Raw genomic sequence first — 15,410 nt, 5'->3', positions numbered from 1 at the left:
CTGCTGTGTCAGTCCGTCTCGTTGAGGGCCTTCCTCTTTTTCGCTGACCCTCTATTTTACCAAGCATAATGTCCTTCTGCAGGGACTGGTCCCTCCTGATAACATGTCCAAAGTATGTTAGATGTAGTGTCCATCCTTGCTTCTAAGGAGCATTCTGGTTGTACTTCTTCCAAGACAGAACGGGCGGTGGCTGGATAAAAATCCATAGCATGGTGTTCAGAGGTAGATATGCTTTCTAGGATGGCTTTTGCCTTTCATATAAACTTTTGTTTTTTATCTCTAGGATTGCCCTTTCATTGTCTGTATGACCTATGCCTTCCACACCCCAGATAAACTCTGCTTCATCCTGGATCTGATGAACGGTAAGCAAAACTTGGCAAGTCTGAATGCATTGTAAGAGCCCGCCATAATGTTACATCTTAGCATGCATTGACCTAGGCGCACTGGCAGTTTGGGTCTTTCAGATAATTGGGTTCCCCCTGAAATTTGGGGAAACCATTTTTTCTCCAATTTTCAGTTAAAATTTATTTTAAAATGTTGAGTATGATTTCCCTCTGGCCCTCCCCCTTCTCCCCCCAGGAAGTTGCATTTTCTATAAAAAAATCTTTATAAAATACTTAGAGTGAAACTTGATTTTCTGGAATGTAGCTGACCTAGATCTTGAATTAGCTTATTTCCTGGCCATCAACATTTAAGAAGAAAATGCCTCTTAAAGAATATAGGCCAAAGATAGAAATGTATTGAAAAGCCAGCTTTGAAAGACTGACTGTGGGTCCATACAGATGTTAGCAAGATCTCTACCTTCTAAACCTGCAATACTAGACACTGGTCTATGAACCATGGCCCTGAGCATGCTGGGAAATTTTCATCTAGAAAAGTCATTTTCTAATTTTAATACTAGAAAATGGCCTGATATATCTTCAAACTACTTTCATTAACAAGAGCTGAACTAAAAAGGCATACAACTGAACAAATCAGATACTCAGTTCATTTGAAGTTTTGTTAGGCTTCGAGTGTTTAGTTTAAAACCTGATCTATCCTACAATGTGAAGGAATTTCACAGACTTAAAGAATGGTTGAAGTTATTGACTGCTAACCAGAAGGTTGGCAGTTCAAAACCACCAGCAGCTCCACGGGAGAAAGATGTAGCAGTCTGCTTCCATAGAGATTCACAGCCTTGGAATCCCTATGGGGTCGCTATGAGCCTGAATCAACTTGACGGCAGTGGGAATGATGAGCAAACAGGAATCATAAATACTGTATGATCCTCTTTACATGAATGTTAAAATAGGCAAAACTAATCAGTAGTGAGAGAAGTCAGAATAGTTAACTTTGCCAGGGTGTGAGGGTGGCTGTGGGTGAGGTACTGACTGGGCAGGACATGCAGGAGCCTGCTGGGTTGCTGGAAATCTTTTACATCTTGATCTGCTGGGGATTATACAGGAATACCTATCTGTACATATGTAAGGAATCTTGTGTGGCACATTGGTTAAGCAATTGACTGCCAACTGAGAAGTCAGCAGTTCAGACCCACCAGCTGTTCAAAGGGAGAAGGATGTGGCAGTCTGCTTCCATAAGGATTACAGCCTCAGAAACTCTGTGGGGCAGTTTTGCTCTGTCCTGCGGGGTTGCCGTGAGTCAGAGTCGACTCAAAGGCAAGGGGTTTTATACATAGATATGTATGTGTGTGTATATATATATTGTATATATATGTAATATACATAACTATATAATGTATATAATTAAAAAAAAACAAAAACTCAAACCCGTTGCCATCAGGTCAATTCCAACTCATAGTGACCCTATAGGACAGAGTAGAACCTGCCCCATACCGTTTTCAAGGAGCACCTGGTGGATTTGAACTGCCGACCTTTTGGTTTCAGCAGCTACAACTCTTAACCACTACGCCACCAGGGTTTCCATTTACATTTTGTATATCTATATATGTATTCCATTATATATTTTATATATATATATATACATGTACACATATATTTTTTATGTATACATATATTTTACATATAGATATATACAGCAAACCAAAACACACACACACACATATATAAATATGTAAAAATTCAGGAGACCCTGAGCGGGTGCAAATGGTTAAGTGCTCAAGAGCTAACCAAAATGTTGGCAGTTTGAGTCTACCCAGAGGCACCTAGGAAAACAGGCCTGGTAATCTGCTTCCAAAAGATCACAGCCTTGAAAACCCTATGAAGCAGTTCTACTTTGTACACACAGAGGGTCGCCATGAGTCAAAATCAAGTCCATGGCAAACAACAACAATGTGTAAAAATGCATATGTGTGCATGTATGTGTAAAATGTATTGAACTGTGTGTTTAAAAATTGTACACTTTATTTTTTGTGAGTTATGCCTCAATAAAAAAAGAGAGGGAAAGCAACTTGCATTATTCCTCTCTTCAGTAATAACTGGAAACTCTGGTGGCTTAGTGGTTAAGTGCTATGGCTGCTACCAAAAGGTCGGCAGTTCAAATCCATCAGGCACTCCTTGGAAACTCTACAGGGCAGTTCTAGTCTGTCCTATAGGGTCACTGTGAGTCGGAATCGACTCGAGGCAGTGGGTTTTCTTTGGTGGTTTCAGTAATAACTGGGAGTTTTTCTTTTTGATGGTCAGGTTAATAGTTTACAATATAAGTATGAATGTGTGTTATTTTTGTGGGTAAGTGTAGGTATGTGTGAAAGGGATGATATTTGTAAAAGCAAGGACAGTCAAGTTGAACATACATTAACTTTGCAGATCAGTAGAGGCTTTTCCCTTGTAATTTATAAAAACGTTCCCCTGTTTTGGTTGGTGGCATTTACTGTTTCTGTAACTTGAGACAATGTAGTTAGTTTCTTTTTCCTACATTTTATTATGAAAAATTTCAAACACACAGCCAAGTAGAAAGAATTTTATTGGGTATATCCAAATGCCTATCACCTGGACTTTGCCAGTTACATTTTTATTGTATTTGTTTCATCGAATATCTATCCATATGATTGATTTTTGTATTTTGTCTGCCCAGAGAGCTGATTGCTAAGTCATCTATTAGATTGCCACATAGGTTGATTCAGTTATTAGACAGGACCTAAATAATCAAAGCAGATTAACTCCAGCCTGTGATGGTATAACTGGGGCCCGTGTTATCAACCTGAGAACAATGATCTGTTTTGCTGTATTATCTCAGCCAGAGTTACATTTAAGTTTTCTCAATGTCTAAGTTTTCTGTATAATTTTCTACCTTTTTTTTTTTTTTTAACACTATAGAAATCAAAAATGGGCATAGAAACAAAGCAGAAGCCTAGTTTCCCCTTTTCTAGTGTGTCCTACCCATGTGTCTGTCAGTTTGTTGTACTGTGGGGGCTTGTGTGTTGCTGTGATGCTGGAAGCTATGCCACCGGTATTCAGATACCAGCAGGGTCACCCATGGAGGACAGGTTTCAGCTGAGCTTCCAGACTAAGACTACAAAGAAGGACCCGGCAGTCTACTTCTGAAAAGCATTAGCCAGTGAAAACCTTATGAATAGCAGCGGAACATTATCTGATATAGTACTGGAAGATGAGTCCCCCAGGTTGGAAGGCCCTCAGAAGATGACTGGGGAAGAGCTGCCTCCTCAAAGTAGAGTTGACCTTAATGACATGGATGGAGTAAAGCTTTGGGGACCTTCATTTGTTCATGTGGCACAACTCAAAATGAGAAGAAACAGCTGCAAACTTCCATTAATAATCAGAACCTGGAATGTACGAAGTATGAATCTAGGAAAATTGGAAATCATCAAAAATGAAATGGAACGCATAAACATCGATATCCTAGGCATTAGTGAGCTGAAGTGGACTGGTATTGGCCATTTTTAATTGGACAATCCTATAGTTTTTTTTTATAGTCTACTATGCTGGGAATGACAACTCAAAGAGGGATGGTGTTGCATTCATCGTCAAAAAGAATGTTTCAAAATCTATCCTGAAGTACAACGCAGTCAATGATAGGATAATATCCATACGCCTACAAGGAAGACCCGTTAATACAATTATTATTCCAATTTACACACCAACCACTAGGGCCAAAGATGAATAAATAGAAGATTTTTATCAGCTGCTGCAGTCTGAAAGTGATCGAACATGCAATCAAGATGCATTGATAATTACTGGTGATTAGAACGCGAAAGTTGGAAACAAAGAAGAAGGATCAGTAGTTGGAAAATCTGGCCTTGGTGATAGAAACAAAGCCGGAGATCAAATGATAGAATTTTGCGAGACCAACGACTTCTTCATTGTAAATACCTTCTTTCATCAACATAAACGGCAACTATACACATGGACCTTGCCAGATGGAACACACGGAGATCAAATTGACTGCATCTGTGGAAAGAGATGGTGGAAAAGCTCAATATCATCAGTTAGAACAAGGCCAGGGGCCGACTGTGGAACAGACCGTCAGTTGCTCATATGCAAGTTCAAGCTGAAACTGAAGAAAATCAGAACAAGCCCACGAGAGACAAAATGTGACCTTGAGTATATCCCACCTGAATTTAGAGACCATCTGAAGAACAGATTTGATGCATTGAACATTAGTGACCGCAGACCAGACGAGTTGTGGAATGACATCAAGGACATCATCCATGAAGAAAGCAAGAGGTCACTGAAAAGACAGGCAAGAAAGAAAAGACCAAGATGGATGTCAGAGGAGACTCTGAAACTTGCTATTGAGTGTCGAGCAACTAAAGCAAAAGGAAGAATTGATGAAGTAAAAGAACTGAACAGAAGATTTCAAAGGGCCTCTCGAGAAGACAAAGTATTGTAATGACATGTGCAAAGAGCTGGAGATGGAAAACCAAAAGGGAAGAAAACGCTCAGCGTTTCTCAAGCTGAAAGAACTGAAGAAAAAAATTCAAGCCTCGAGTTGCAATAGTGAAGAATTCCATGGGGAAAATATTAAACGACACAGGAAGCATCAAAAGAGGATGGAAGGAATACACAGAGTCATTATACCAAAACGAATTAGTCGATATTCAACCATTTCAAGAGGTGGCATATGATCAGGAACCGATGGTACTGAGGGAAGAAGTCCAAGCTGCTCTGAAGGCACTAGGGAAAAACAAGGCTCCAGGAACTGATGGAATATCAATTGAGATGTTTCAACAAACAGATGCAGCCCTGGAGGTGCTCATCGTCTATGCCAAGAAATATGGAAGACAGCTTCCTGGCCAACTGACTGGAAGAGATCCATATTTATGCCTATTTCCAAGAAAGATGATCCAGCTGAATGTGGAAATTATAGAACAATATCGTTAATATCACACACAAGCAAAATTTTGCTGAAGATCATTCAAAAACGGCTGCAGCAGTATATTGACAGGGAACTGGCAGAAATTCAGGCCGGTTTCAGAAGAGGACATGGAACCAGGGATATCGTTGCTGATGTCAGATGGATCCTGGCTGAAAGCAGAGAATACCAGAAGGATGTTTACCTGTGTTTTATTGACTATGCAAAGGCATTTGACTGTGTGGATCATAACAAACTATGGATAACACTGCGGAGAATGGGAATTCCAGAACACTTAATTGTGTTCATGAGGAACCTTTACATAGATCAAGAGGCAGTTGTTCGGACAGAACAAGGGGATACTGATTGGTTTAAAGTCAGGAAGGGTGTGCGTCAGGGTTGTATTCTTTCACCATACCTATTTAATCTGTATGCTGAGTAAATAATACGAGAACGGGGCATCAGGATTGGAGGAAGACTCATTAACAACCTGCGTTATGCAGATGACACAACCTTGCTTGCTGAAAGTGGAAGAGGACCTGAAGCACTTAACTAATGAAGATCAAAGACCACAGCCTTCAGTATGGATTACACCTCAACATAAAGAAAACAAAAATCCTCACAACTAGACCAATGAGCAATATCATGATAAACAGAGAAAAGATTGAAGTTGTCAAGGATTTCATTTTGCTTGGATCCACAATCAACAGCCATGGAAGCAGCAGTCAAGAAATCAAAAGACGCATTGCATTGGGCAAATCTGCTGCAAAGGACCTCTTCAAAGTGTTGAAGAGCAAAGATGTCACCCTGAAGAGTAAGGTGCACCTGACCCAAGCCATGGTGTTTTCAGTCACATCATATGCATGTGAAAGCTGGACAATGAATAAGGAAGACCGAAGAAGAGTTGACGCTTTTGAATTGTGGCGTTGGCGAAGAATATTGAATATACCATGGACTGCCAAAAGAACGAACAAATCTGTCTTGGAAGAAGTGCAGCCAGAATGCTCCTTAGAGGCAAGGATGGCGAAACTGCGTCTTACATACTTTGGACATGTTGTCAGGAGGAATCAGTCCCTGGAGAAGGACATCATGCTTGGCAGAGTACAGGGTCAGCGGAAAAGAGGAAGACCCTCAACAAGCTGGATTGACATAATGGCTGCAAAAATGAGCTCAGGCATAACAATGATTATAAGGATGGCGCAGGACCAGGCAGTGTTTCGTCCTGTTGTGCATAGGGTCGCTATGAGTCGGAACCGACTCGACGGCACCTAACAACAACAACAACAGTGTGTCCTATTTAGGATGACAGTGATCTTTGTTTTCTTTTAAATTAAAACACTTTGGCAGTGGAATGTAGATCTCAAATTCTTGTAAAAAGACCAGACTTAATGGTCTGACTGAGACTAGAGGGACCCTGGAGGTCATGGTCCCCAGACCTCCTGTTATCCCAAGACTGGAACCATTCCCAAAGCCAACTCTTCAGACAGGGATTGAACTGGACTATGGGATAGAAAATGATACTGGTGAGGAGTGAGCTTCTTGGATCAAGTAGACACATGAGACTCTGTGGGCAGCTCCTGTCTGGAGGGGAGATGAGAAGGCAGAGGGGGACAGAAGCTGGCTGAAAGGACATGGGAATAGAGAGTAGAGGGAAGGAGTGTACTGTCTCATTAGGGGAGAGCAACTAGGAGTACATAGCAAAGTGTGTATAAGTTTTTGTATGAGACACTATCTTGATTTGTAAACTTTCACTTAAAGCACAATAAAATTTAAAAAAACAACACCTTGTTTTGCGTTAACTTCTGAATCTCTGGTTTCAGGAGGTGATCTGCACTATCACCTTTCACAGCACGGGGTGTTTTCTGAGAAGGAGATGCGGTTTTATGCCACTGAAATCATCCTAGGGCTGGAGCACATGCACAATCGGTTCGTTGTTTACAGAGATTTGAAGGTAAGGAGAGTTCACGAACCCATTCTGCTTACTCACCCTGCGCAGTAGGTGTCGTGATAATGACTCTGTTCTTTCATCATGTGCTATCATTTCCTCCTCGCCCTTGTCTCAGCCCTGATGGAGTCATTGTATCTGTATGGTAACTGTCCCTTCTTCTAGACTGTAAAGGTCGCGGGGGCAGAACCACTGTCCATCCTGGTCATCATTATAACCACAGTGACTAAAGATACAGTGCCTGCCACAACACATATACTAAATGCAAGCTTTTCATTGATTCCTTAATGAAAAGTTGGGTAGGCGGTTTTTGGTGCCACATTTTATAATTGTAATTCACTTGATGTCCACTAGGTAACTGATTTGGCCGTGGCTTGGTGTTTTTTTTTTTTTTTTGGTGTTAGAACTGGGAAATGTACAAAAATGAACAGGAGAAGAGCATGTATTTTACCCTGGTGCAGGCAACACTTCCTTCTGTTGCCATGAGTCAGAGCTGACTCCACAGCGCCCAGCAACAGCAATGTAAGCTGGTGATCCAAGACATAGAAGAGCTGAGATGGGACTTATCTGAGGCAAGGCACCTAGGGGATGAGTTGCTGATCAGCCTGCAAAATTTTCTCCAAAAGCCACGCTCAATGTCATTTCCCATTGTTTTGAGATGGCCTTAGAAATCACTAATAGATTTTCAGAACTGCAGACTACATATCCCCCCAACTGCTATGCTTCGGTTTCCATTTCTATTCACTTTAAAAGCTCACTGGAATGGAAAATAATGAAATAGGACTATTCTGAATTTTTCCATTCCAGACCATGGTGCTTGGTCCTGGGTTCTCCGTTAATGAGGGAGGTAGGAGCTGGCTCACTCTGTCTGTGGGCGACACTCAACTAGCTGTATTGCCAACAATCTGAAGATGGGAACAGAGATAAAAGAGAGCATGACAAATTATAGACATGATTACGCAAATACGTAATTGTGTAAGTAATAAGAAGAAAAATGGTAGGAGTGACAATTTCCCAATTGGATGAGAAGATTCCAGAATATGTGTTTCAGATTCCTGCTGTTTTAGATTCCTTCTTAAATGATCCCACAGCAACCAACTAGAAATAGAAAGTACAGATTGCGTTCCTTTCTCTAACGATATCTTTAGCTTTTCAAGGTGTGTGCTAAGAATCTAAAATATTTTTTTTTATTTTCAAGCATATTAGAGAGTATCTTTTTCGTCATAAAATGTTAAAGTTTTCTGTAATTATGAGGAATTTTTCCCTAAGTTTTCTTATGAGCTTCAAGAAGAAAAAATGTATTTTGTTGAACTAGAAAAAATGAGACATTGGTTAGCTCGCGACATTTTATTTCCTCACGTGGGTTTTGTGGTAGAATAAACCACATGATAAAGGCCCATGAAGGGCTGTTGCAGTACATTTTAATTTAAATCTATAACCGGTTTCTAATCATTTTTATGCTGTGTTTTTGTTTTCTAAGCTATTTAGTAGGTACTGGTATTATCCAATTTCTATTCAAACTTAATTCTACTCACGATTATTCCTGCTTCAGTTTTGTAATAGCATGCCATTATTTTTGTTTCAAGCCAAACAATAGCAGAAAAAATAAAATTAAGACAAGTGTAATTCGATATATATTGGGGAGAGGAGCTTCGTTTTCCATGGTTAGCCTGACGAAATCTAATCTTAATGGATACATTTCATCAGAGTTGTGGTCAAAATCACATCTGGTCATTTGGTAGGGCCCTATGTTGATGATATACTAATAAACAGAAATGACATTTATCAGAATTAGTGTAGCACCGTGGAATATTTTGTTTTCTTAGGTCAAGTATTTGTACACTTTTTCAAGATTCCTTTCTGCTCTTTGCTTCTGTGGCTTTCTCCTCAGAAGTCCTCACGGTTCACATAAACCAAGAAGCTGGTGAACTCCCTCCCCATCCAGAGAGCCACATTGGTCTCGGTATTGCATTTCGTGGTACAGTGAGAAGGAGATGCTTTCACTCTGCTGAACTGTGATCATAACCCTCCAGTGCTACCGCCCCTGTGTTTCATTTTCTAAGGAGTAAAATCCTTTTGCCTCTGTCATTACCCCTTTTCTTTCTGAAGGGAACATTAAAGATATTATTCTCAGTATCATGTCCTACTTTGATGTGATGCTAACCCTTTGCCGTCGAGTTGATTCCGACTCATAGCCACCCTATAGGACAGAGTAGAACTGCCACATAGGGTTTCCAGGGAGTGGCTGGTGGATTCAAACTGCTGAACTTTTCATTAGCAGGTGAGCTCTTAACTCCTGTGCCACCAGGTCTCCAATATGGCGCTATTATGTTATGATTAATTTTGAGAACAAACTATGACAAAATAATGATAAATGTCAAGTGTCTATAGCTTTAGACGTTCTCAGAGCCCCTGTGACATTTTGGGGACTTTTCTTTCTTCCCACACAGCCTGCAAATATCCTCCTGGATGAACACGGCCACGTAAGGATATCAGATCTCGGTCTTGCCTGTGATTTTTCCAAGAAGAAGCCGCATGCGAGTGTGTAAGTAGTGCCTCTGACCTGCTCAGTATTGTTTCTCTGGTGTGACTCACTGATTTTGTCAGGCCTGCTCTTGCCTTTTGCTCCCTATCTCTTCTCTGGTCAGCAAGGATTTTTGTGATGAAACTGGGTCAGGGCAAGATCCTGCACCACAGGTGGTGGGGAGTTGATACGAGTGGTGTGCTTTCTGCCCCAGTATCTGCACAGAGCAGGGACGCACCCACAGGGTACCTGGACCTGCTTGGGGGCAAGGCGGTTCTTGTTGGGTGTGGGACCCTAAAAGTCAGTCAGTTAACATATTTGACCCTCAGTCTCTTCATCTATAAAGTGGGGATAATAATAATAGTAAACCCTCCCAAGTTGTTAGGAGGATTCATGGAAGAGCCTCTGTGCCAAGTAAGCTGGCTACATAGGGATCTCCCAGGAAAGCTGTTAGGGCCACGGTTCACTGTACATATCCTCTTCCTTCTTTCTCAAAGCTGCATTTTTTTTTTTTTTTTCCAGAGGGAACAGCAATTAGAAATCTTCATTATTTTATTAAGCAAACAGATCATCTACTGGCACTTCAAGCTTGTAACTTGGGTCATATTGTTAGATTTGGGCATGACATCTCCCCTCTAAATGACCATGTGAAGTTAGTGCCCCGAGACCACAGCACTCATCCAGCCACCTTGTACATCAGGAACACTGAACTGCTCTGAGGTTCAGTGTCTGGCTGGTGCATGTCGATCCTGGCCTGAGGACTTCCCTGACACCCGGGGTTGTTAACAGGACAGGAGGAATGTGAGATGGCTCTCCCAGGGGTCTGCAGAAACAGAACAAAACATGCGCTGGCTTTAGTTTCTGCTGCGTTGGCGTCAGTTTATCGGGGTGGAAAGTATGGGCATGGGAGCAGTTTGGGAAACACAGATGACTTTGGCTTTACTTCCTTTTTTTACATATATATTTTTTAAATTTAATTTATTTTGTTGTTGAGAATATACACAGCAAAACATATATCAATTCAACAGTTTCTACATGTATAATTTAGTGACAGTGATTACATTCTTTGAGTTGTTCAACCATTCTTGCGCTCCCTTTCTGAGTTGTTCCTCCCTCATTTCACTTTTTCTTTTTAGCGCCAGATCTTAACATTTTTATTGTACGTCCTGACTTGACGTCCGTCTCCGTGTCAAATGGTTTCGAAGGAACTCCCAGGGGTCTCATTTCATGCATCCATGCAGAAAATAACTACAGGCCTTTCTTGTTGTGTAACTTGAAGTAAAGTGGTTCAGAATTGCAGTACTTTATGAGGGGCTGCGTTAAAACAGAATGCCTTTGAAAGCTCTGATCAAATGCTAATAGTGAGTAGCCCCATTGCTGTAAACAGACTTCTCTTTTCCTACAGAATCTGGGAGGTGGTGATAAAAGCATTAGCATTTTGCTAGCACTTTACAATTATCAGGCCAGAGCCTGTGGTTATCTAAGCTTCTCCCAGGGAGTTCATCAGACAGTTTTAAGAGAGCCATTTGAATTTTTAATGCCACAGCTATTTGGTATGGTAATTTCAATTTGGTATAGTCACAACTAAATATGAGTCTAAGAGTTCATAAAAATTAATCTTCCAAAGGAATTAACTTTCAGATACGGGGTTATTTATGTCTAAGGCCCAGCCTGCTTCTCCCTGTAACTCACAGGTCAGCTCTGAAAGGTGGGCTGCTACCCTGCTCTGGAAAGCACAGTGTTTGAAGAGCATCTTTAGTGGGATAGGGTTGAGAAGGCCGCTGTCCATACTTAAAGGATAGTAAGTGAAGCCACTATTTGAAAAGGATAAATGCACAATGAAATACTTTATTTTTAAATAAAGGAGGTGTTCGGTAGCTAAGAGCAAAGACTTGGGAGTCAACAGACCTGGGGTTGAATCCACCTTCAAAGACTCCACATTCGAGAATGAGAATGTAAACCTCATTCTTCTTTGCTGTGAAGAGGAGATAAGTATGGTATTTGCCTTAGTGGTAGTTGTGAGGGTTAAGTCAACTAGTTAATGAATTTGTCAAGGATTTAGTGAACATCTGTTGTGTTTTGGGAATTGGTGATAGCAGTGAATAAGCAGAGCTGACCCCTGATCTCTTGGAACTCACAGTCCATGAACTGTGTCCATGAAGTGCCGTGTGTGGTATGTGTGTGCATGCGTGTGTGCACACACACCCCTACGTGCAGGTGCCTACGTTGGAGGGGTAGGGACAGTAGCCACAGCCACATTCATTGTTGTATTAGTTGATTATCAACTACATCCTAGGGATGCTTAATGAGGTGCTTTGAATATGTCATTACGTATTGCCCCAGAAACCCCATAGTTATAAGTGTTATTATTCACTTTTTCTCATATGAAAATGAAGATTCAGAAAAATTTGGTAATTTGAACGAAGTCAAATGGCTAGCACATTGTGGGGCTGGAATCACAGTTCGGTTGTCCGGTTCCCAAGCCCGTGCTCTTTACACGATGCAGGTGAGCTCCCCAAGGCCTTGAAATGATCTCTGTAGGACTAGACTTAGGCAGTTTCAGCCAGAATTTTACCCTCAGCTTGGTTGCAACAAGTCTTTTTTTGAACTGCAGCTGTGACCCTGGGCCAGCCCATCTACAAAGCAGTATCGTAGTCGAGGTTCCTAACTCAATTCATTTAAGGACGGGATCACAAGGTATTGCAAACTAAAAATTAACTGTGGAGTAGGGAGAAAAAGGAAAACTTTGAGTTGAGCAGATTGTCAGTGACTCATTCGAATCCTAGCCTATTTTGTCTATGAATACTAAGCCATGTCTCCTGTCGCAGTTAATGTAAATGTAAAATGTCCCAGTATGTCCTGAGCACCAACAGTAGTGGGACGCCCTAGCAGTGTGAGTCAGGAAGCATGGGTAGAGCTGCCGTGCGGCGCTGTCAGAAAACCACAGAGCGGCCGACGGACCAATGTGCCTGCTTTCTTTGTGTCCAGAGTAAGCATAGAGAATGATCTACATTCATTTGGTTTGTTTATCCTTGCAGATTGATTTCCCTTCCAGAGCTTTGTTGTGGTCCTGACAATTACAGAACCGCAGAGTTGAAAAGCTCACCGCAGAGGTCTCTCCAGGCAACACTGACAGTAAACCTTCCCCAGGAATATTGGATGCCCCTCCGAGAAACCTGATGCTCTCACAGCATGGCTTGTTAACCTCACACAGTAAAACTGAATTCTGGATGGCAGAACGACTTCTTTTTTACTGTTTTTTTTTTGTGTGTGTGTGGTAAACACGCACACACACTTTCCCCTGGGTGGCAGGAATGGTTAAGAGCTTGCTTACTAGCTGAAAGCACTCAGAGGTACCTTGAAGGACCTGGCGATCTGCTTCTGAAAAATCAGAACCTTGAAAACCCTGTGGAGCAGAGTTCTAGTCCTGCACACGTGGGGTCGCCATGAGTCAATTCAACTGATGGCAATTAAGAACAAAGAAATACACACCCATATAAAACAAAATATTTGCCATTTTGGCATTTTTTTACATGTACAATGCAGTGACATTAATTCCAGTCATCATGTTGTGTGACCATCAACACCTGGAAGGTGGGCTTTTTGGAGAGCTGGGTCTGCCTAGATGGACCAGTACCCATTTTCACTGTTTGACGACACCTTTCAAAATATACCTCTTAAACCTCTTATACTGGGCCCAACATGATTTTGTTGTTGTTGTTGTTAATGATCCAGGATCATTTTTTGGAGCATATTATCACTGCTTCTGAGCCTAAGTACGTTGAAGATGATTATAATAAGACTAGAGATAGAAATCCCTAACACAGATTGAATTCATCCTGTATGCCAGCACTATTCTGAGCCCACTACATATTTCACGAATGTGAACATGAAAACCTCCTTTTCTTTTCCTACAGAATCTGGGAGATAGTGATAAAGGTGTTAGCATTTTGCTGGCCAGAACCCGTGATTGTATAAGCTCAGCACCCCTGTGTGAGAGCTGTTATTTTATTTCCTATTTCACTGATGAAAAAAGTCAGTGAAGGGCGGAGAGGTGGGAGGGTGTACAGCAAAGAGCTTCTGCAGAGACCCTTTCCCGCTTTGTCTTTCAAAGTCCCCGATGAGCCACCACTCGCCCTTCAAGATGGAGCCCTGCATGCTCAACTTTTCAAGGAAGGCTGGAGAGTAGTAGAACTGGCAGCTCTTTGAAGGTGCAGACAGTGCACAGTATGCATAAAATGGTTGCCCTCCCAAGTCATTTTCTCAGCTCCCTGAAAATCATCTTCACATTTGCTTCACTGGCTCTTCTGGCCAGTATGGCTTCTCCACCACGCATGGTATCCGCTTGTCGTTTGTGCTCATACTCCTTGCCTACTCCCCTGGGGTGTGTTCACTGACTGTGACTTAAGGAAATAGCCTACACCACTAGCACCTGCAAGATCAGGTGCCCAGCACAGGACGGTGGCACCACCAGCTGGGAATGGATGCCCCTGTGTCTCCAAGGTTCAGAGCGCTGTGGTGGAGGAACCAGTTTGCCGTCCTTTCCCTCCCCCTTCCCCCCCTCCGCCTTCTCCATCCCCACACGTGTCTACACAAGAGCTCTTGAAGGGGCAGGAGATGGTCCGCTCTTCATTGCCCTAGCAAAGAAGGACTAATGAGATTCAGAATTCAACTCCTAGACTATGGAGCTGGCGTGTTTTATATTTATTTCGTAAGGTAATTCATTTATACTAATTCATATACTAATTAAGGCAGAAAAGATGGTTTTCCCATCAGCCGTGCGATGAATCACGTTTGTGTTGAAGACATCTGTCCCCTCTCCTTGTTGACAGTTGCCGCCATTTAGTGAATGATGCCAGAGCCTCTTTGAGAACTGTTGCTCTAAATGGACATGCTCTGATAACTACGTGTGTGCTTTCTTCTCCCTAGTGGCACCCACGGGTACATGGCTCCTGAGGTGCTGCAGAAGGGCACGGCATACGACAGCAGTGCTGACTGGTTCTCCCTGGGCTGCATGCTCTTCAAGCTTCTGAGAGGGTGAGTGAAGTGGGCCCTTTCAGTGTCATCATCATGGCATGGATTAGGGTCGAAATCTATAATATTTAGAAATTACTATAGTTTGAGGTCCTTGGGTGGTACAAACAGGTAATGCATTCGGCTGCTAACCAAAAGGTTGGAGGTTCGAGTCCACCCACAGGTGCCTCAGAAGAAAGGCCTGGCAGTCTGCTTCCCAAAAGTCAAACATTGAAAACCCCATGGAGCCCAGTTCAATTCTGACATATGTGGGGTTGCTCTGAGTCCGGATCAACTGAATGGCAAATGTGTTGTTTTTTTTTAAATAGTATTTTAAATCATACAGTGATCCTTAAGCCACCTGTTAATCTAGACGATTAACTGATTCTTTCTGTCTTATAAAATTAAGAGTTTGTTTCCCAAAAGCTTATAGTTAAAAACCCTGTGGTTTAGTATTTTTGTTCTGTGTTGTTGTTGTGTGTTGTCTGGTTGATTCCAACTCATAGTGACCCTATAGAACAGGATAGAACTGCCCCATATGGTCTCCTCGGCTGTAATTTTTATGGGAACAGATCGCCAGGTCTTTTCTCCCGTGGAGCAGCTAGGGAGTTGGAATCACTGACCTTTTGATTAGCAGCCGAGCGCTTAACCATTGTGCCA

General features: G+C 42.0%; 1 protein-coding gene across 7 annotated transcripts in view; it reads left to right on the top strand.

The window, feature by feature from the left end:
* The window catches only part of GRK3 (G protein-coupled receptor kinase 3), a 154,768-nt gene that overhangs the window by 103,309 nt on the left and 36,049 nt on the right, over window positions 1-15,410 (top strand). For all 7 annotated transcript variants that reach the window (XM_049867062.1, XM_049867065.1, XM_049867063.1 and 4 more), the window contains 4 exons: window positions 284-362; window positions 7,089-7,219; window positions 9,664-9,758; window positions 14,667-14,774. In XM_049867062.1, coding sequence (XP_049723019.1) covers window positions 284-362; window positions 7,089-7,219; window positions 9,664-9,758; window positions 14,667-14,774 — 413 coding nt within the window. The remainder of the gene's footprint in view (window positions 1-283; window positions 363-7,088; window positions 7,220-9,663; window positions 9,759-14,666; window positions 14,775-15,410) is intronic.

The sequence above is a fragment of the Elephas maximus genome, chromosome 22 (genome assembly GCF_024166365.1).
Source record: "Elephas maximus indicus isolate mEleMax1 chromosome 22, mEleMax1 primary haplotype, whole genome shotgun sequence".
NCBI classification, from domain to species: Eukaryota; Metazoa; Chordata; class Mammalia; order Proboscidea; family Elephantidae; genus Elephas; species Elephas maximus.
The sequence above is the reverse complement of the archived record's forward strand: the minus strand, read 5'-3'. Positions and strand labels throughout refer to the sequence as shown.